This window comes from Xenopus laevis, chromosome 9_10S (genome assembly GCF_017654675.1).
Source record: "Xenopus laevis strain J_2021 chromosome 9_10S, Xenopus_laevis_v10.1, whole genome shotgun sequence".
In the NCBI taxonomy this organism is placed as follows: domain Eukaryota; kingdom Metazoa; phylum Chordata; class Amphibia; order Anura; family Pipidae; genus Xenopus; species Xenopus laevis.
Genome location: NC_054388.1, coordinates 38,786,751 through 38,809,853, shown reverse-complemented (window position 1 = coordinate 38,809,853; position 23,103 = coordinate 38,786,751). Strand labels below are relative to the sequence as shown.

General features: G+C 44.6%; 1 protein-coding gene and 1 pseudogene across 2 annotated transcripts; one reads left to right on the top strand and one right to left on the bottom strand.

The window, feature by feature from the left end:
- Positions 1-2,680: 2,680 nt before the first annotated feature.
- LOC108702795 lies at positions 2,681-15,662 on the bottom strand. 2 transcript variants are annotated; one of them, XM_041577932.1, is made up of 10 exons: positions 13,828-15,516; positions 12,347-12,382; positions 11,009-11,110; positions 8,333-8,476; positions 7,519-7,587; positions 6,799-6,894; positions 5,928-5,996; positions 5,727-5,790; positions 5,548-5,582; positions 2,681-4,092 (listed from the first exon to the last, which is right to left on the bottom strand). In XM_041577932.1, exons 1-10 carry the CDS (start codon positions 14,115-14,117, stop codon positions 4,080-4,082), a joined length of 918 nt encoding a protein of 305 aa, XP_041433866.1. In that variant the 5' UTR covers positions 14,118-15,516; the 3' UTR covers positions 2,681-4,079. The 2 variants fall into 2 exon arrangements, with proteins under 2 accessions (XP_041433866.1, XP_041433865.1); XM_041577931.1 differs by lacking the exon at positions 2,681-4,092 and having other exon boundaries at positions 4,964-5,582; positions 13,828-15,662.
- A 204-nt stretch (positions 15,663-15,866) lies between these two features.
- Positions 15,867-22,539, top strand: LOC108702796 (annotated as a pseudogene).
- The last annotated feature ends 564 nt before the right edge of the window (positions 22,540-23,103 follow it).

Below are 23,103 nucleotides of genomic sequence, written 5' to 3'. Positions count from 1 at the left end.
TGCCCTGGGTACCAGGTAGGCTGGGGGGGGAGGAGAGAGGGGGTCTACGTAGGGTAGGGGGATATGTTTTTTTTATGTAACGGATTGCATTCTCTTTTGGGATCAAACTTTAATATTGGTCTAGCTTCCTCTGTCCCTCCCAGGCCGCATCAATATCCTAAAAATGGTATTCTTGCCCAAATTTCTCTATGTACTGTATTTCACAATGAACCAATTTTCCGGAATATGAAATAGTTTAAAGAATTGGTCACTTGGGATTTTATTTAGGCATAAATCAATTCATCCAGGCTCCAAGCCATGGTCAAAAATGAAGGCTTGCCCTCCCAAATTTCCTATTATATTTCTATGCCAGCCAGGTAGTGTAGACCCAAATCTTCACTAAAACTGTGGGCTCTGCTCACCAGAAAGCAACCAGTTGGTCCAAGTGGACTCTACTCTGGGGCAATAGTACTCGCACAGTTCAGAACTCTACCTGATGCTAGTTCATGGGTTGTAGCAGGGGTAAAATGTTTAAATGATTTTGTTTATTCTGGGAGGCTTAAGCCATTCCTACAATTAAAAGGAGTTTGGGCTGCAGAACCACATGCTTTTTAGATTTTATCAGCTTTAACATGCTTTCCAGGCCCAAATTCCAGAGGGTGCCCCCACTATTGCTGAATGTACTCTAGAGCACTATATCTGCAGTCCTGAACTTACTAAATCACTCAGCTGGTTCTATGCTATTTTTTACAAGCTAATTTTGACCCCATCAAACAAATTAGACTCGGGATCTCCCACAGCTATAGTTGGGAGACTGGGAAGATCGGCTCAAACAAATTCCTGAAACGAGAGATACGTGAGACCGTAATATACATGCTAAATTTCTGAATAGGGTGTACCTGACCCCACGTAGGCTGGCAAAAAATTTACCCAGGTTATCCTGATGTTTGCTTAAAATGTAACCTAGACCAGGGCAACTTTTTCATGTATTTTGGGATTGCCGTAAGATCAAGTATTTTTGGTCTACAATACTCAACTTTATGAACATTTCTCTTGGGCTAGTGAACATTCGGTCACCGGTATTCTTTCTGCTGGGGCACACTGAAGATCTCTCTCTCTCTTCCAGTGATAGACTATGTCTTCTACAGCTCTTACACAACGCTAAAAAAGCAATATTGCTGACTTGGGAAGCAATGGAACCTCCTTCCTTGACTTTTGGGATTAAACTAATAGATGACCTACTTCCACTCCAAAAATTAACATCCATGGCACGTGGATGCCCTGCCAAGTTCAAAAAGATCTGGAACCGTTAGCTAGCTGACCCACAGACAGACAGTATTGCACCCTAAAGTGGACTACATTTGGCTAGCCATATATACTGACTACAATGCACACATGTACATTAATGACTTGATTGAATTCATGATTGACTTTTACTGTCTAGTGTAAATATTTAAAGACATGAAGCTGCTATATAAAGGCTAATTAGAGTCCAACCAAAGAGATTAGGGTCCAACCATTGGCCAGCCCCCCACCCCCTTGAATGCACAACTTTTGGCCAGGGTCCCCTTGATTGTAAAACATCTGGCCCACAAATAGCACCCTTATTGACCTGCAAGCTGACTGTTCAGGTGTATGTTGAAGAGGAGCTCTAAGAGGCCTTCAGACTGAGCCCCACTCCCACTACTCCAAGCCCCCCAAGGAGGCAAACCTTACAATTTGGAAACCACTGGTCCATGGAAGATGCCTCAGCAGAGGTAACAACATGGCAGCTCCCACATTACTTCTTCTAAATGCAAATCTGAAATGAAATCTCTGACCTACAAAGATTTTACACACTTTATTAAGGGTATGTGTATATATCATTGCAGTCCAAGGGTTACACAGACTGCACAACGACCCCTTATTATTTTCAAGCCCCCCATCTGCTGTTCTCCAGTTCGGTAGGTCCCCATCTTACCTTGTAACAAAGTATATCTTGGACAGGGAATAACCCATGACCCTAAATCCCCCCCCCAATTTACTGCTTTGTGCGCCCTTAGGTTGACCTGTGAAGTGAAGCACCACTGATCTTGGGGTGCATCTAATCCTGGTTTTGTTTAAATTAGCTGCACCTAGTTTTGTAAATGGCCTCATATTCCTTGGCTATTATCTGACCATAAATGCAATCATCTGACCTAATGAGATGGCTGGCTTGGTTTAACAGTGGGCAATACACTCAGTGGGTGGGAGGGATCCTTTGGCTTTCTTAGTGTGATACATTAGAGGGTCAGCATCTCATTAAACTGTATTATTTATAGATAGATGACAGAGAGATTTTTCCCTCCAGCTTTGTTATGTGTGTATAGCCTATATTCCAAGAGGGGGGAATGGCAGTAGGATCCTAGGAATGACCATCAGAAACTGAATCTCCATACTTGGTGGAGCAGCCATACCCACAGGAGGACTGGTGTCACTTACAGGTATTGAAGTGCTGGGGATATAAGGGATCAGACTAACAAATATAATGGAAAGCAGGGTTTCTTATCAAACAAGACTAGTATTACTTTCATTCTTCTTTAACTTTTCAGTGTTTCTTCTCTGCTCATTTGTTCCATTCTCACCCCACCCCCAATAAATTTTACACCTCCCAAATGAGACCAATGCCCAGAATAAAGACACACACAGCAGCTTGATGTAAATCTGTCAAAGACACAGCTTTATTAATAATTATTAGATACTGTGCTATTTGATCCTGAGGAAGGCAAAAAACCTCTATGAAGCAAGAACAAATCTGTTTCACTAGAGGGAAAAATTCCTTCCTGACCCCTTAACGGCGATCGGATTTGCTCCCAGGATCAATGCACCATATTGAATCAAGGGAAACAGAGGGGGAATATGGTAAGGTAAGGGAACATGGCAGCATACATATGAGTGCCTTTAGGCCACAAGGTGAATGCTGCATTCCCTTCCATTACATTAGACCCCAGGCAGCCTGCAGATCCCGGCTTCTGCACACTGCGGGATGGAGTAAAAAGGAATGCAGGGTCTACCGAGTGGCTTAAGGGTGCTCCTGTGTATAAAACCATATTTTAGGTGTAAGGGGGGCACCGCTGGCGGAAAGGCGGTGGAAGTAACGGAAAAGAAGGGAATATGGCAGCATACATATGAGTGCCTTTAAGCCACAAGGTGAATGCTGCATTCCCTTCCATTCCATTAAACCCCAGGCAGCCTGCAGATCCCGGCTTCTGCACACTGTGGGATGGAGTAAAAAGGAATGCAGAGTCTACTGAGTGGCTTAAGGGTGCTCCTGTGTATAAAACCATATTTTAGGTCTAAGGGGGCACCACTGGTGGAAAGGCGGTGGAAGTAATATGGCAGCATACATATGAATGCCTTTAAGCTACAAGGTGAATGCTGCATTCCCTTCCAATCCATTAGACCCCAGGCAGCCTGCAGATCCCGGCTTCTGCACACTGAGGGATGAAGTGAAAAAGAATGCAGGATTTACCGGGTGACTTAAGGGTGCTCCTATGTATAAAACCATATTTTAGGTGTAAGGGGAGGCACCGCTGGTGAAATGTCGGTGTGTGAGAAAGGGAGACCAAAAAAATATGGCACCATAAACATGAGCACTGTTCAGCTGCTAGGTGAATTCTGCATTCTTCTCCATTCCATTGGACCCCAGGTAGCCTGCAGATCCCGGCTTCTGCAGACTGAGGGATGGAGTGAAGAGGAATGCAGGGTCTACCGGGTGGCATATGGGTGCTCCTGTGTATATCACCATATTTTAGGTGTAAGGGGAGGCACCGCTGGTGAAATGGCGGTGTGAAAAAGGGAGACCATAAAATATGGCACCATAAACATAAGCACCATTCAGCTGCTAGATAAAAGCTACATTTCCTTCCATTCCATTAGACCCCAGGCAGCCTGCAGTTCCCGGCTTCTGCAAACTGAGGGATGGAGTGAAAATAAATGCAGGGTGTACCGAATGACTTATGGGTGCTCCTGTGTATAAAACCATATTTTAGATGGAGGGGAGGCACCACTGGTAGAATTATGGTGGAAGGCGGAGAGGCATCTCTGGTGGAAAACTGTTGGTGGTATGAGCCTCTTGGTGGTTATGAGGACCAGCTGCAACAAAAAAAAAAAAATGTTAATGTAAACCACGTTTTTACTTTTAACAAAATTATATTACTGTAGAAACCCTATAACACTTTTAATCCCAAATCTTGTGGTTGAGCAAAACAACCAGGGATACAGTGGATAATCCCACTATTACAGTGCTGTCCAACTTCTGTGGTACCGATGGCTGGAATTTTTCTGGCCTACATGGTGGAGGGCTGATAATGTTACCACAAGACCATGTCCACTTTAATGGTGGTAGCACACCAAAAGACCAAATGATTGGTGCTCACTGCAGGGATATCATTTATCACTCATATGTGAACAATTGTCATATTAAAGGAATTGTTCAGTGTAAAAATAAAAACTGTGCAAAGAGATAGGCTGTAAAAAATAAAAAATGTTTCTAATATAGTTAGTATAGGCAAAAAGTTAATGTTTAAAGGCTGGAGTGACTGGATGTGCAACATAATAGCCAGAACACTACTTCCTGCTGTGCAGCTCTCTTGGTTTCCACTGACTAGTTACCAGGCAGTAACCATTCAGTGACTTGATGGAGGCCACATGGGTCATAACTGTTTGGATCTGAATGCTAAGGACCAATTTCAAACTCACTGAACAGTTATGTCCCATGTGGCCCCCCTTGTAGTCACAGACGAACTCATAGTTAGAGAGCTGCAAAGCAGGAAGTAGTGTTCTGTTATGTTAGACATCCACTCACTTCAGCCTTTACACATTACATTTTGGCTAACTATATTAGAAACATTTTTTATTTTGCACAGCCTATTTTCCCTGTTTTTATTTTTACATTGAACTATTCCTTTAAGACCTACCCGTAAATCCATATGCCTCCTCCCCTGTGTATAATACAGCACCCCTCATCACATGATTAAACACCTTAGGGCCCCCTAACAATAATTTTCAAATGCTAACAAACCCCCTGAACACTGAAGCTTAGGGAGGTCCCATAATGCACTTTGATGTTTTTACTCACTATAAGGCATGTGATATTTAGCTGACAAATGTTGGGCAACCAGGATGTAGACTTTGCTCACTGGCATGTGGAAAGGGCCTTCATCTCAAGCGGTAAAAGAGTATAAGAGGCAACACCTTATTGATTAAAATGTCATGATCAGGGCTGGCTTGTGACAGGACTACAGATCCCATCATGCACCATAATTCATTGGTTATATTAAAACAGGGAAATCCTATTGCTTAAATATAGATAATAGCCATAATAGTACCCCAATTACAGTTAAAACAATCTTCATTTATTATGCTTTGCTTCCTCAGGAGCCTGTCTTGTGCCCAATGACATATCAATGAACAGGAAGATTATTCGGAGTGCCGATTCATCAACTATGGTGCCAACAATATCTAGTATCAGAATGTGCATCCATCTTGCTTCATCAGATATTGATATACCCCTGAGTAAGCGAGAGCGTATTCATATACAGTACATACCTTGTGCCGTACGATGACACTGAATAACAGGATTTCTGCAAAGAGAAAATAAAGAGTTATTCAAGTGAACAAATCAAGAATCCAAATAGCTCATAGGCCAACTGATACTTACGGCCAATGGTTTCAATACTAAAGAAATGGAAGAGAGACGGAAAGGCCAATTTACAGTCAAGACTTACCTTAGCATAAGCTGGTCTTTCATGCATGCTATTCAGCCTGCGCTTCCGAGCTAACCTCTGCGCTCTGTAACATCAAAGAAAGGTTTGTTACTCAAGTAAAAAGAAGTACTTGGCCCCCAAAGAAAGGTTCTGAAAAGAAGAGGGGCTGGAACCAGGAACAGACAATCTTCATGTTATCATTGTGCAGAGCCAAATACTTACTCTGCCAAAACAGTGTTTCTGTACCGCTGATATTCCTCTTGCGCTGCAGCTTTTCTCTCTAGCTCCTCTCTGTAAAGAAAACCAGGTTAATAAAGGATCTTAAAGGAGAAATCAACCTTTGGGGAAAAAAAATCCTACCCCCCACCCCAGGTAGACCTCCCTCCCTCCTCCCCCAGGCTAACTACCCCCCCTGAGGAAATGCCCCATACTCCAGCGAAGTTCCACACGTCCATCTTCTGCGTCCTCTGTAAGCTGACTGCAGATGGACGGGTGGAACTTCGCTGGAAGAATCTGCGCCGAGGGGTAAGTATGGAGTATGGGGCATTTTCCCAGGGAGGTAGTTAGCCTTGGGGGAGGAGGGAGGGGGGTCTACCTGGGGTGGGGGGTAGGGTTTTTTTCCCCACAGGTTGATTTCTCCTTTAAGTACTTTTTTCACATGTATTGTGTTCTACATAAAATCCCTTTGTCCATAATAAATTATGTAAATGATGATGATGAAGTAATGTAATAAAGGCAGTCCCCGGATTACGTACAAGATAGGGTCTGTAGGGTTGTTCTTAAGTTGAATTTGTATGTAAGTTGAAACATGTACTTATTTAATGCAAATAGTATTTATTTTTACCTTTCTGTTCTCTGCAGTAGAGAACACATGCCAGAGGGGATTGTTGCAGGTGTTTTATTAAAGCTAAACGCTAATAAAGGCCAAGCAAACCACAGTATGTTATTTTAATAGCCTCTGTTCGTAAGTGTGAATTGTATGTAAGTCGAATGTTAATTACTGTACTTCCTGTACTAGTTCAGAACTGGCAATTTGCAGCTACAAAATCTGGTAAGTAGATTTGCTATTTTACTGGCATAGGAAAAACCTAACCTTTCCATTCTCAAGAACTTCTGTCTGACCATCAGTTCGAAGGCTGATGGAGCAACCGGCTCCTGACGCTGAGGTCTTTCCCTCTCAGGTAGAGGACTGTGGAAAAGGTGAGAGAAAACATGTTACATTCCAAGGCTTTAAATACATTTATGGGATGTACAAAGTTAGAGAACATGCGCATACAGCAACATAACTAGGCACATCTGGGTGCAGAATCTCCACCCACCCCCTGAACTGACCCTGCTACCCTCCACTCCCCTGGGCTCCAATACCTTCCTCTGCCCTTCCTGATACACCCTGTGGAGTGTGAGCTCTTGTACAATGTCCTGCACCATTGGTAGCGACACCACTATGCAGAGAGATCTAAATCTGTACAGCAACACCAATGGGCACATTAAGACCTGCATCTCGGCAGTTACTATAATAAACAGGAAGGTCTCAACAGAGCCTGAGAGAATCTCATACTTGTCTGTGCATAATTCCTTTAAAGGAGAACTAAACCCTAGCACTAGCCCAAAGGTTCAGCATCTGTATAACAGTAATGAGTCGTGCCTTCACAGTGGCCACAGGAGCTCACAATCTGATTTTCTTTTGTTGATACTGGGCTCTTTATTTCTAAGGGATCTGGATAAGGCCTAATGGATCCCCGCAACCAGTCGCATTAGCAGCAGACTCGCTTTAGCGGTAGATTTCCTATGTTATGTAAGAGAAAATACTTACAAGATCTCAATGGGTTGACAGTAGTCTGGCATCCTTAAACGTGGCAGTGGTGCCGTCAGGTCCATCGGTCTGTAATAAAAGACATTGTTAGTTAGGGATCTATGCAGAGTGTTGCCTAATGCAAAGGAGTTACATATTTTGTGGCTAAAGAGTAAAATTTAAGCTTAAAACTCAGAAATGCTGCAAAAATAACATGCAATTAGCTGGGATGCACTAACTACTCACTGATCCTCTATAAAGGGTTAAAGTTAAACCCAAATGCAAAATGTAGCATAATAAAATCAAATTTCTTTGAAATCCTTTTTTTCTATATACGATAATTGCAATTTTTGATTCCACAAGTTATTTATAAATGTAATTGCACTGAAAGCAATACATGTATTTATACGCTGCACTGCCAGTCCTGACTACACATACCATAACAACAATGAAGCAGTAGTCAGCTCCCCTCCTGGAGAAACGTGATATTGGTTCAGACCTGTAACATTGCTGCAGCTACAATATATGGTAAATAGATTTGCTATTTTCAGTATGGCAGTTTACACTTTTGTTTTCTGTAAATTACAGGGTAAAGTGGGGAAACAAACTGCTGCTGCTCTTTCTTTCTTCTATGTGTGACATTTATATCAGAGCTCCATCCAGATACAGACAATGCCATTTGCCCAATAATCTCAGGATAAATCTCTTTGCCTTGCTGAGCTGCACTTTACTGGCTAAGGAATAAGGTTAGCTGGGGAAGGCAACCAAGAGTGGTGGAGCCACTGCCCTGTGTGCCCTTGGCTGAAGGAAAACCTAATCTGTTCCATTGACTCACCTTATTGGTGGCCCCATAGGGGGCAGACTTAGCCAATAAATGCCTGAGGTTGTCTTCTTCTGCTCCTCCATTGGAAATATCAAGGAGGACACAGGTGGAGCCGTGGTCTTCATGCTCCTCGTGAAGCGGGGGGTTGAGTGAAGGCTGAAAAAGAGAAACCGGATTATATTTCAGGGGTTTAAATACAATTATGGGGTTCAGAAGGTAAACCTGTACTTTAGGGTTCAGCTCTGGCCAGCATATAAATATAGGCAAGACTCTTTTAATACCAAAGATGTATTTAGCAATCCCTCTCACTGGCTTTTGGTAGGAGGTAAATAATTGTGTACTTCTATTAGAAGGAGGTAAGGGTGGGCCAGGGCCAGAACTATAGGTAGGCAGAGTAGGCACATGCCTAGGGGGAAAAGCTGGGGGGTGCCAGGCATGTACCTTCTCTGCCTCCTAGCCTGGTCCCTGCTCTGGCCGATTGTGTGCTGCGCATGCGCGTGAGCTTATTTTAGCCCATGCGCACCTGGTGGGCAGGCCCGGCTCTGTAAATTGTTTGGAACTGCTGTGAGGTGCAGAGAGCAGAGGTGCAGGTGCAGGGCAGTCCTGTCCTTACAGAGCCCTATTTCACACTGTGCCTGCAGGTGCTCCTCAACCTGTGCATCCAAACACCAGGCCCGGACTGGCCATCTGCGAATTTGGGCAAATACCCGTTGGGCCGCTGCCTGTGCAGTGTAAATGGGCCGCATGGGCAGTGTGCACCGCACCATAGTAAATCAAGGAGTTTACTTCCTCCCCAGGGGCGATCCTGGCCCCTCCGCCGCCTGAGGCAGCAGCAGTTGCCGCCGCCCCCCTCCCCCGTGCGCTTACCTTTTTGCGCCTGAGGGGGTCCAGGGGGGTCCACGAGGGCGACAGAGAGGGCCAGTACGCTAGCGCAGAGAACCTAACTGCGCTCTCTGTGCTAGAAGAGCCGGAAATTTGGCTCTTAAAGTAGCAGGAGCGGCATTTTTGCTGGTACCTAGTGGGGCGCTGCCGCTTGAGGCGACAGCCTCAACTCGCCTCATTGGCGAAGCGCCCCTGTTCCTCCCGCACTGAACGATCCCATGTGTGCACAGTAGCAGTGATTCAAACAGATCACTATCTTCAGTCTGAAGAGCCCACCCCAAGGGCCGTGTATGTTTTCTTTTTTTTTTCTGTCCTGACTGCTCAGCTTTAACAGACTGAGGAGGGTGGGGTTTCAGCAAATGGTGGGACTGGGATGAGGAGCTTTCCCCCTGTGTGCTCTCAGCTATGGGACAAATGGCAGCCAATTGTAGGCAGGGAAAAAGGCGCCAGTATATGTCTGTGTTGTCCAGTACTCAACTGACAGGCAGGATGGATGGCAGACACTGGTGCTGCAGATTCATCCTCTCCCCTCTCCCCCCCAGACTATCAGTGCAGAAAGAATGCTGGGCAAGTAAGGATACATTCCACTGTGTTCATCCTGCTTTTAATTCTGGGGTATTATACATGGAATTGCAACTGTGTCTTTTGGGTTTTATAAATTATATTTCTTCAGTGTCTTTTTTTTTTTTTTTTTAAATGTATAGCTATCTATATTCAATATTTCTTCCGTAGTGGCCATGGTCAGATGGTCACAGCACAATTCAGCAGGAACAGCCCCCTAAGTTTGCTCATAGTCTGTACAGAGAGATAACAGAAAACCATGCCAACATCGCTATTCCCATATACTATTTAACATACAACAGGAATGTTTGAGGGTAGTTCTTTAAAAATGCACATATATTGTGAAAATTTAATTCCTGTGTTATGTATTCAGTTGAACTCTATAGAAATAAATAAGTCAAATGAGTAATTATCATGGGACAAAAGGAAAGGCAGTCACTTTTCGTCACCCAGCCCTGGAACCCTGTGCCAGGTGGAAAAACTCAATTTAGGGGGCCCCGCCAAACTGGTTCCAATTGGGCCCACAGTTGGTAAGACCAGCCCTGCTCGAGAATGCTCGAGACCTGGTGTTTTTTGAATAATGGAACTTTCCAAAATTTGTATCTTCATATTTTAAGTCTACTAGAAAATCATGTAAATATTAAATAAACACAATAATCAGATTTTGCTCCCAAAAAAGACTAATTATATCTTAGTTTGGATCAAGTACAAGCTACTGTTTTATTATTACAGAAATGATTGTTTGATTATAATGGAGTCTATGGGAGAAGGCATTTCCGTAATTTGGAGCTTTCTGGATAATGGGTTTCCAAATAACCAATCCCATACCTGAAGTGGGCTGCTTTGATTTTTTTGCCAGGGCTGCTTTTTTCTCCCAGTCCGGCCCTGCCTCCCACCCATCATAAATACACTGCTGCCAAATGCCAACAGCACTGTATTCATAGGGGCAGCTGCAGGTCTTTGCTCTATGTCTTGGCGGGCAGAGACCTACAGCAATTTTCCTATGTGCAGGGAGGGCAGGGTGCAAAGTGCAAATCCCATTCATTTTGTTGCACTTTGCACCCTGCCCTGCATGTAGTAAATGACCCTTATAAATACTAATCACATACTCTATACCAGTTACCTCTGCATTTTGATGGAGCCACACAAATACATGCTATATCTAGAATGTACTATAATGCTTTAGGAAACAGTAACACCAACAGCTGAAAATATGTTATTATGTACTAATATTGTAGCACATACCTGGAATAAGATGGTCTCGTCTGTGGCCCATGGTATCCGGCCTCTATCCATCTCGTTGGCTCCCCGCCGTTGGTCGTCCAATCCAAATTCTGCTTTGGAGCGCTAATGAGGAAAGACCAATTCATTAGTGGTATTTTGTAACTGGGGGTGCAACTCAAATGGGCACATAGCTTTGATATAAACAATGATAAAACTATTTGGCCACTAGGGCCTAGAGCTAAATCTTTATAGGGATCCCTAACCCCAAAATGAATATGGAAAATTGGTGCTCCCAGAAACAATCTGCTATCTCCCTTGGATTAGACCTGTCTGATCACCTGTATAATTCACAATTGCAGCAATCGCTACACATGTCCAATCAGGCCTTGTACCTGACACTGATACAGGGCAGCAGTATTCTGTACTCTTGTGCCAGCTGCCGCTTTAAAGGAGAAGGAAACCCCGTGGGCGCAAAACCCCTCCCCCCTGGCCTACCTGTCCCCCTGGGCAAATGCCCCTAACTTGTTACTCACCCCTCTGCGCAGGTCCTGTCCACGGAGTTCACAGTCGCCATCTTCTCCCACTCGCGTCTTCTTCCTGCTTTGACCGGCGTCTTCTGGCGCATGCGCAGTAGGAACAGTTAGCGGTACGGATCTACTGCGCATGCGCCGAATGTCACTAAGTTTTCCGATTTTACTTCGTGACATTCTGCGCATGCGCAGTAGATCCGTACCGGTAACTGTTCCTACTGCGCATGCGCCAGAAGACGCTGGTCAAAGCAGGAAGAAGACGCGCGTGGGAGAAGATGGTGACTGTGAACTCCGTGGACAGGACCTGTGCAGAGGGGTGAGTAACAAGTTAGGGGCATTTGCCCAGGGGGACAGGTAGGCCAGGGGGGAGGAGGGAGGGGGGGCAACACAGGAGAGGGGGAGGGGTTTTGTGCCCAGTGGGTTTCCTTCTCCTTTAATGGTGCAGAATGCTGCACTCACAGGTTCAAGGAGCACTGTAAAAGGATCAATAGCATATTATATTCCCACATTCTCACTCTTTATGTGCAATAAGATGCCATGTGCCACCCTGCGGCCAACAGAGACAGGCACAAGTCTTTGCATCACATTATAGCATTGCACCATAATAGGGATCTGTACCTTAGAAAGCATTCAGATCACTGGAATTATGTAACAGTATCAGTTTGACCATGTGGTGTTATTAATAAAAATGATTAGTTTGGTAGTGGCATGAAACGTGAGACACATAAAACAGACACATAAAACATGTGAACATAAGCAGTGAGGAGACATTATGCACATGCTGAATCTGAAAGACATAGGCACCTGAAAGCAGTGAAAAATGACCTACCTGCTGCGATGTCTCGCTGGATGTTTTTGAGAAGATCTAGGAAGAAAAGAAAAAAGCAATGAGCTCATGGTTAAAGAAATAATATATATGAGAGAGAATATGCACCTTTATCCTTATCATGAGATGGGATGTGTAAGATATGGGCACTTTCAGAGAGGTAAGGAGGAAATGTCAATGAGAAACACTAATACAGGGACACAGAAACAGGGATGCAGAAAGCTACCGATTCCAGTTCACCCCTTGGGTCATAAGTCTGGTCACTTAAATCATATATATAAATTCATAAAGGGCTTGTTCGTTTTTTACATAAACTCTTGTTACTATAGAGTATTGTGTTTACTTTTATTGGGGCCAAATTGTACTAATGGATACAGAACAGAGAAGACACTCAATGATTCCAACATTGACAGGCTCAATGTAAATAACGAATTTATCTTTATTAAAGTTTGCATGTCCATAAAAATTCAGCAGCCATTTATAACTGAACCAACCAACTGCCATTTCCAACATGGGTAGCAATACAACATGTGAATCGGTGCATCAGGGTTATTATAAGCAAAGTAATTTTTCCAAATTAGGAATCATGATTTGGCAAGAGCACAAGGGGTTGCATTTAAAAAAATATGTGGCACACATTGGCACATGGGCTGATTTAGGGCCAGTGCATCATGGGAGAATGAATATCCAATCAGGTGGATCTATAACATCTGTTAGGAATGTTTATTTGCCCTTTCATTGGGGAGTGAGCACAGTATACTAATGTGATTTCTGCCCCTTACATTCATTTGTAACCAGGTCTGGACTGAGAATCAAAATAGTCTCTGGCATTTCAGGTACACAGAGGCCCCAACAGCAAGAAGAGGCCCAAACAGCCCAATAAATAGTGACTCTCTGTTGCAACTTACAGCAGCCCCTCTGGCATTTGCCAGAAGCAACAGATTGCCAGCCCGGCAATAGCAAAAAGAAATACACCTCTACATGAAATTACTTTGAGAAATGCATTTGTGTATGTATATCTGTCTATCTGCAGACTTATTAGTTATCTGAAGCCCCTTTGCAAGCACAGGCTGGAGGAGCAACTGACTTTTGCAGTGACAGTTGGAGCTCCCTTCAGCCATGTTGAGTCAGGCAGAGACATAACAGCTTGGCTTGTTTGCTATCTTTGAACAGGCAATCATACAAAATATAGGGAATATGTGAGAGAGGAGAGTGAGAGTAATGCTGAGATTCCCAACAGGGCCCCCTTCCTGCATAGAAACCTCCCCAGACCCATGAACAGAAAACTACACCCCCCACTCATGCTCTGCCAATAGATTGCAGTGGGCACACAAACTCTCACTAGTGTGACTATAGAGGAAGCAGACCCTGCGCTCCAGACCCTCATTCCCAAACCAAGTTAATATGAGCTCCCATACAGCTTAAGCCCAATATGAATGACACCTCTCCTGGCTATAGCTACAATATTTTATCTACTCTCTTACTTTGATGGAGCCTGAAATCTTCTCCTTCTGAGGCCAATGATGGGGTCTACGAACGTAGAGATGTAATTTCCCATGTCTTGGTCACCGAAAACCAAAATAAATTTTCCAAAGAAAAATTCTCCTTCTCTTTTGACTGCAAAGCCAAAACTGATATATTCTCCTTCTCTTCTGACTGCAAAGCCAAAACTGAAAAACTCTCCTTCTCTTCTGACTGCAAAGCCACAACTGAAAAAACTGTCATTTCTGGCCCTAAGGTTAACTTGGTTGATGACATCACAAGATGACTCCATGGCGATGGTCCTGCTGTGCAGCCAATCAAAAGGCACCTAATTAGCATATCCGTTACCGTACACGTCAGCACTGCCATGTGACATATTCAGCAGCCCAAAATATATACTACTATATATGCTATGTGAGGCCTGGGGGTGCAATGCTAAGGGCTTTATCAGAACTACAGGTCAAAGACTGCAAATGCTGCACCTTATGTGTCTCCTGTACCATCCCAAAGCCACCATATCCCTTTAGTAATGAAGACCTGTGCCTCTAAAAATGCCCCCAGTAGTTACCCCCAAGCCACTCTGTGCATGGGGGGTGCAGGGTGCAAATTCCATATAACACCCTGCATTGCACTCACTTCAAGTCTCAGAGTGCAGAGAGCTCCATTCCTCTTATGAATACAGTGCTGCCTGTATTGATGCTGTATTCATGAGGGGCAGGAGCCATGCAGGAGTCCCTACACCCCAGGCGGACGCTGCTTCCCACAGCAATTAAATACATTTACACTGGAAACTTGCAAAATTTCATTATTTATTTATTATTGCCAAATCCCATTATGGTCATTGTTAGAATGCCGGCACAGAAGGGTCTTTATTGTACTTTTTATACACAGCTCCATATACTGTATGCCTGGCTCATGCTTTCTCTGTGTAATAACTCACCCTGGTGGTCTAGTGGCATTGAGGGGCCGGCAGGTACGCCTGCAGTTTTAATCCATGCCCAACGTAAAAGGTATTTTCTAAAGTTCTTGGGTGTGAGTCTATTGTGTATTGCTATTGTTTCTGACCCTGCCTGTCCCTACTTCTCGTCCTGTCTGCTGCCTGTCCTGATTATTGCCTGGTTTTGACTATCGGATTCTGAATTTGTACTGCAATTCTGAAGCAGAGAAAGCAGGTTTGAGACAGACCCAACCCACACCTGCATATTACTACCCATTGCCCTGCAGGGTACAGGGAATACTTCTGTTGGCTGCTTTGCTGAACCCTCTGACACGGTGTGAATGAAGTCCTGTATACAAGGCTCAGAGACTGTTATAGGAGATAAAGAAGTGTTTTGCATCACAAGGCCAATGACTAATTAATGTGGCTCTGGCAGAGACTGTGGAAACCCCTGAAAATGAGAATGTCTCTCTCAGGAATAGATAGAGCAGTTGACCTGTCTCAGTTCAGCACATAGTGACCATATTTGGGATGCCAGAGAGACTGAACTGTAGGTAAACCTCGCAGGATATTGCAAGTATAGCTAAGATGGAAGCAACGTATTCATTTTGCGCCTTAACACAGTCAATACCATACTGCAGAGAGCTGGAGATGTATGAGGAGAGGCGTGCTGACGCAGGCCCGACCGCGCACCCAGATTGCGCATTCGCGTCCTCATTTACGCACGGGCGCGACGTGGCCGGCAGGTTGTCTGGGCCTCGCCCCCAAGTCTTGTAGGATTCAGAAACACGCCCTACAACATTTGAGACCGCGTATCTGTGTATCAGGGAGACCCCGCCCAGCGTCCTAAGCCTCGTGTCAGTTCAAGTCCCCTACTGTTAGCCTATGCCTTTTAATGACTCCTCTAACCTGGTTGGTCATCAATATGGGGAGCCTCACCTGATTGGCTTATCGAATTTTTTTTTTTTTTCATGGCTGGGCTGTGCAGCGCCGCATGTGTTTTCCCAAACACTCGTTTCCGTGGCAACTAGCTAAGCCCCTCCCCACAGTCAGCGCTCGCTATCTACACGCCTAGCTGGGGTAACCCTGACACGTCACAGGGCTTGAGGCTATGGCGACCATTTTTGAGTCGGGTACGAGAACTCACTGGTATTGAGAGAACGCAGGAAAATAAGGTGGTCTCCGAGGGCTTTTTTGGGCTCTGCACCCTCGGCCCACCACCCGCTGGTACAGGGGTCACGGATAACCAGAGCCGTATCACTAGGGTTGTCCCTGGAAGGATGGCGCCAAGTGCCCGGGGACTGAAGCTCGGCCGCCGATACAAACTGTTAGCTGGTGCCGCGCTTGTATTTGTGCTCATACAGGGCCTGGTGGTGTGGAGCTTCAGTGGTCTGACGGAATACAACGAGGAGGAGGTACGTCACGCGTGGTGGGCTGAGGGGATGTGTGTGGGCTGGTGTCTGCCCTTGGCAACCAATCAGATGTTTACTTTCAGTGCTAAACCTGCTGCTGTCTGTGTGACTGACATGTGGCAGAGAGAGAGTGGGGCTCATTTATATAAACACTGGGCAAATTAGCACCTGGGAAGTAACCCATAGCAACCTATAAGTGATTAGCTTTTTTCAGCCAACTGCAGGTTTAGCACTGAAAGTAAACATCTGATTGGTTGCCAAGGGTTACAGCCCAGGAGCAAATGTGGCCACTGTTTATGAATGAGCCCCAGTGAGTTTGAATGTGGCAATGAGGGGACTAGTGATGTGCGAGCCGACCAATACCCGCGGGACCTGTGGGTTTACCCGCGGGTCGGGCGGGTTCGGGTCGACCTTGCGCTGCTCTTCGCGGGTAGCATCGAAATGAACGCAAGTTTGTGGGTGTATGAATAGAGTATGTGTGGTAAAAAAAGCAGAGACTTCACTTAACACCGTGTCATTTGGGTGATGAGGATTCATTCACTCAGTGCATTCTTGAGGCCATGCCATGTTCCCAATTACCATTTAGAGTTAACAGTTAACTAAATTTTCAAAAAATCTCCTCAGATTAATTTAGGATTAGATTATTTTCCTGAGAGTGTACTGTAACTGAGTATGTTTACCTTTATATTAGGTTTTGGGGACACTGGGGAGTAATAAATAATAATCAGCCCATATGGTTAGATCTGAGCTGCTTTCAGAATGGTGGGCAAAATTGTAATATAGAGCAAATGTGAGCAAGAATGATTAAAACAGGGTTGGGACCATATCTGTAGAGTTTACAGTCTACCAAATTTGAATTGCAGAATTCCCTGCCAAGGGTAAATAGAAGCCCAGATAATGGAGACATCGCCAAGGACTCGTACAGCTCTGCAGGGAGTAGGTCTCCGAGATGGACAGTGAGACCAGAAAGGAAGAGCAATGATGGGAGCAAAATGACGAGAAAGGCCACTGCAAAACGCAAACAGAGGCTGCCTGTCCAGGTCTCCCACAAGGACTGGCACAACCTCACCCGAGAGGGAGACACGGGTAGTGTAGAGGGAGCACCTCACTCATCAGACCATGGGTTCACTTCAAAGTGTGAGATCACAGGAAAGGATGCTCTCTCAGCTCTTGCCAGGGCTGGAACCCACCAGTGTCAGCAAGAGATCGCTAATGTGGTTTGTCTTCAACAGGCGGGACAGCTCATGCCAAAAAGTGTGCAACGGCAGTGCCAGTTCACAGGTACGATATCTGTCTGAGAATCTATTGCAACTCTTGCTCTCAACAGAGCACGAATAGAAGAGAGATGGGAATTGACGTTCAACACATTCACAAAAGTGGCTATGTCTTTCTCAGGAAAGGTTAATTCAGGTTTAACAGGGGAGGAGTCGGATGTGGGTGCCCAACCCCCTGAAAAACCTGTACGTGTGTTGTATATGCTGGTTGTGCATGGTAGAGCTGTTCGGCAATTGAAACGTCTCATAAAGGCTATTTACCATCAAGATCACTTCTACTACATCCACGTGGATCAGGTATAAAGACACCCTTGCTTCTTTTTTCCTTTATATTCTTTTGCCTTCCATTAATTTCAGTCATGATTTTGCCCTTTATTACTTTATTTTTACCTTTTACAGCGATCTAATTACCTTCACAGAGAAGTGGTTCAGCTAGCAGAGCCGTATGAGAACATGCGTGTCACCCCCTGGCGCATGGTGACTATATGGGGAGGAGCTAGCCTTTTGACCATGTACCTACGCAGTATGAAGGACATGCTGGAGATGCCTGACTGGCCTTGGGACTTCTTTATCAACTTGAGTGCCACTGACTACCCTACAAGGTAACATACCACCATTCTGCCATCCCCTTGCATTATTTTTTTTGGCACGCTCTGCAGATTGTATTTTTGGTTGTGTGAATTCCTGCTCATGCATGGTCTCTTTAGATTTAAATTCGAATTAAGTTTGCTGAGAACAGATATGTTACTCTAATCGTTTCAATTGGTCATTTTTCTTATCATTTGTGTATGTGGTCAAACCCCCAGGACCAACGATGATCTGATCCTTTTCCTGTCCAAACACAGACATAAGAACTTCCTCAAGTCTCACGGCCCGGACAATGCTCGGCAAGTAATGTGGCAAGGGGCAGTTACGTGTATTTTCTTAGTCCTCTCCTTCAACCTGGGTCATTGTGGATTTCCTCTTTCTCAGTTTTATTAAAAAACAGGGTCTGGACCGTCTTTTCCATGAATGTAATTCCCACATGTGGCGTCTTGGGGAGAGGCAGATCCCTGAGGGGATAGTGTTGGATGGTGGCTCAGACTGGTTTGCCCTGACATGAAACTTTGTGGAATATGTCACCTATACAAAAGATGTCTTGGTCTCCGAACTGAGACAATTTTACAAGTACACCCTTCTACCTGCTGAGGTCAGGAAGTAGCTCTGTATGCCTCTGGCTATTGCACTTGTCATTTCTTTAATCTCCTCTCTAGGAGTGTACTGCTTCCATTCCCTTATACTTGCTTCTCATTCTGCCTTTACAGTCGTTCTTCCACACAATCTTGGGAAACAGTAAAGCCTGTGACACTCTGGTGGATAACAACCTGCGAGTGACCAACTGGAATAGGAAACTGGGCTGCCGCTGTCAGTATAAGCATATAGTGGACTGGTGCGGCTGTTCACCCAACGACTTCAGACCTCAAGATGTGGTGCGCCTTCAGGTACCGCAAAAGTTTCCCTAATATTTCAGAGTTCCTTTAGCAGGCCATTTGCTACTGTGAACAAATCATATTTTTTTTTTTTTTTTTTATTGGTGTGCTTTGGCAACCTGTAGTTTGCTTAAATATAACATATGTTTGTGTACATTTTTTAGCAGCTCTCCCGGCCTACATTCTTTGCACGCAAATTTGAGTCATCAGTAAATCTGGATATTTTGGATGCTTCTTTATTTGGGGAGCTCCCATCAGAGACTCCTGGATTAAAGGGGTACTGGGAAAATGTCTACGGCAGCATCGATCAGACAGGGGGATTAAGTGATATCACAATGACTGTGTACTCTGCATTCACCCGTCTGGCTGTGCATGAACTACAGGGCTCCAAAAGCCAGCCAAAACAACCATCTTGCAGATGAGAAAGAAAGGAAGGGTAGAATGGGTTTGGAGATATTTAGCAAAAGCCTCCAAAGGAAAGCAAGATAGAGTAATGTCTTATTTTCCTTACAGGTTCACTGCTGCAGGTTTGCCATGCAGCGTCGAGCTGTATTTTTATGATGACCATTTCCAAGGTTTCCTTGTGAAACAGGAGGTGCAGGATGGAGAAACTATGGAGATCTGGATGATGCCACAGGGCAGCCTGAAACTGTCAGAGCAGGGTGGGGCAATAGGCCGCATACAGGGTCTTGAAGTGAGTTAACTTTAGTCTTGCACCTCCTTTCTCCCCTATGTTTGTCTTCTTTAGTTCTTTAGTTGCCCTCATACACATAAGCCCGGCACAGATAGGCTGATATGAAGCTGCTGGGGGGGGGGGGGCAAAAGGAAAAATAACATTGTCCTTGCTTTGTTTGCATATTGGGTTAAAGCTGCATTCCACAAAGAAAATCAGATTTTTCAATATGGCACCAAATAAGCATTCATCTGGGGATTAAACAGAATGTAAAGCCAAAGCTAAAATGTTGCTTTATCACAGAAACGATCATTCTAAGCATAACATACATTTGTTACATATTTTAAGTGGTTTCAAAGCTTTTTGTAAATACAGTTTCTGTTGAAAAAGGTGTCTGTTCTTTTCTTTTTTCTGTGCTGCTGAATCTGACTTTAGAAACAATGTAGCAGCTGATTAACAGACCTGTGAAGAGACATGCAATGCTGACTTCTGCTACACTGCTTAAAGAGACTGCACCAGCAGTGTAGAAAGGGTTCAGACAAATATTTATTTTAAACGCAGTTGCATTTAAAAAATATTTTTTTTCTGGGGGGAGGGGAGTTTACATTCCCTTTAACCGTCAAATACACCAACACGTAGCCCATCTGTATGATTAAAGCTTTTGATCGAATCATAAGCAGAGCATTTTTTTTTCTGTCTTTATAAATATCTGAAATGCCTGGTACCTGTTCTGCCACCTACAGGTGAAACTATGTAGGGATGTTCTCATAATACATTTTTTCGCAGGTTGAAGTGCTGACATATACAGATCACTATTATGCTGGTTTTATTATAACTTTTTTCTGTTCCAGGTGGGCACTGAGTGGGACCCCAAAGAGAGGATCTTCCGTAATTTTGGAGGCCTGATTGGGCCCTTGGATGAGCCAGTGGCAGTACAGAAGTGGTCCCGGGGGCTCAACCTGACGGTTACAGTGGTTTGGATTGATCCTACATACATTATCGCTGCCTCTTATGACATCACTGTGGATATGGATGCTGATTTCACACAGTACAAGCCTCCTCTGGCTCGTCCCCTACTTCCTGGCTATTGGACTGTTCGGCTCTTGCGCTTCTGGGAGTTATTGGCTGAGGTTCGCTTCCTTGTGGTACCGCTGACCACGAGAAACAAGGAGCCATTGCAGAAAGTCTGGGAGGGGCTAGAATCTCTGAGGAGTAGAAGACTGTGTACACAAGGCAGTGACTAGGAGCTGCATGATAAACAAAACAAATTGTGGAGATGGTGGTGTTAATTTACAGTGGATGTAAAAAACAAGAAATATAGCAAAAGCTTTTCAGCCTGCAGCCCTTTAGCTATAGTTAAACTGCAGTTCCAGGACTGTTCGATTCTGGGAGCTGCAGTTAAGCATCAGCTGGAGCCCTAAAGGTTGAATCTCACTGCTGAAGAGAGAGATGAGAGCAAAGATATCGGGGAAAGAGGATGTTGGGGGTGGGGGGATAACTTTATGTTCCTACCTCTGTAGGGGATGGTTGGTTGCATGAAGGACCCTCAGAAGGGCAGTATATGGAGCAAAATTTCCAAGCTCTCAGCGGGATTTTGAACTTACCCCCCAGAGAGGAGGCAGAACGACAGGCTAATCAGAGATCGGAGCTTCATGGCAAAGAGCTGGAAGCTTGGACAGATGAAAGTTTAAGGAGCTTTTGGTCAGTCGGGGGCAGATACATAAAGGATGATTCCAAGTCCTGCCCCTCTCTTTCCCTATGCTCCAACACACACTGGAGCTCTCTGTCCCCTGACCCAAAGTCAGAGCTAGGCCCTGTCACACATGATGGCCATCTGAGGTAACAGGCAGAAAGCATGGACTTGAACAGATGGCGCCACTTAGACTGATGGACATAGAGCCACTCATATCACGCCACACAATCATTTGAGCAGTGCCGTAGAGTTATAGAAATCGAGCCAAAATACAGCTACTCTTTTGTGAGCTGGTTTGCTGCCTTGGTGTGAGCTACTAGAATGTAATATTCTCCCTTTAACAAGATGGAAGCCATACTCGGCCATATAACACAGGCATAACTGTGCCCAGCACTGAGACAATGCTGGGGTTATACCCCAAATGCACACAATTTTGTTTTGTGTGTCCACTCTGTCTTTCCATTCATCCCTGTGTGCCAAATACATTTTTAACAAGGACGTTTTTGCTGCTATAAGAACAAACAACCAAATTCTACATGGGGTGAAGTTTGTATAGTGGGGCTCATTGTTAGAGAAGCTTTGACTTTAATTACTCTTGGGGGCAGGTCCGGACTGAGAATTAAAATAGGCCCTGCATTTCAGGTACACAGAGGCCCAATCAGCCCAAATAGAGGCCCAAACAGTCCCCATCAGCCCACTAAATACTGACTTTCTATGGGACCTTATAGCAGCCCCGCTGGCATTTGCCAGAACCAACAGATTGCCAGTCCGGGCCTGCTTGGGGGGCTGGTTCCCCTGGGGTGTTGTGTTTGATCTCTGTTCTTTCAGATCAGATTGTGTAATCACTTGTAGCCCTGTGACTCTGTAATTAAGAATCTTCCAGTGAATTAAGAGACCACTGTGGCCGTGTATGCGGAATTAAAATGTTGAAATTGCTGTGGCTTCAACCACTATGGTGACACCACTGTGGTTTCCTGTAGTTGCTTTCCCTACAGATGCCGATGTAAAGGTGTAAAGGGATTAAGCTACTTACCGGTTTACTGGGGAGGTCAGACATGCACAGCTGCTAGGGCGTATGGTACAGTAGAAACAAGAACCAAATCTAGCCTGTGTATTTCAGCCTCCTGTGTGTAGGTGTCAGGCAACTGGGTATCACTAACAGTCTCGCCCAACACAATGATGCACTTAGTTGCACTTTAAGTTTTTTTGTTTTCCTCAGTTAAATCTGTCTTAATAAATAGGTACTGTAACTATAACCATTAAGGTGTCAGTTTTTACAAGCACCATTGAAAAGAATGGGTGGGTTGACAAAGACAAGGAAACCAATATGATAGCTCTACTCTATATGTAAAAATTCAGTATAGCTGTCTAATGCTGCTTCATGATAAAATGATTCAATGTTTTATTTCTCCAGCACATGAATCCACGTGTATGTAGTGTATGCCTCAAAGTCACTGTTGTTGCTGATGGTAAAATGTCTCATGGCTTTCAGTGATAATCAATATGCAGATGTTTTAATGCACCTTGTGAGCTTAACACTCCTTACCAGTCCTTGTTTTAACTGTACTCTCCCTGGAACACGGGTATGGCAGAACTCATGCACTATACATTGCTTGTCCAGCTGTGTCCTTGTGAGGATATCTTCATCACAATACATGGCAAGATGGCCAAACCAAATGGGTCTTTGCCAGGTAGATCTGAATGTTAGGTCCTCAGATTAACTTCTACTCACTATCTAACCCATGTTGAGGCACTACCCATAATCCTCATCCACAATTTGAAGGAGTCTTAAACCCAGTGATCCCCAATCAGTAGCTCAT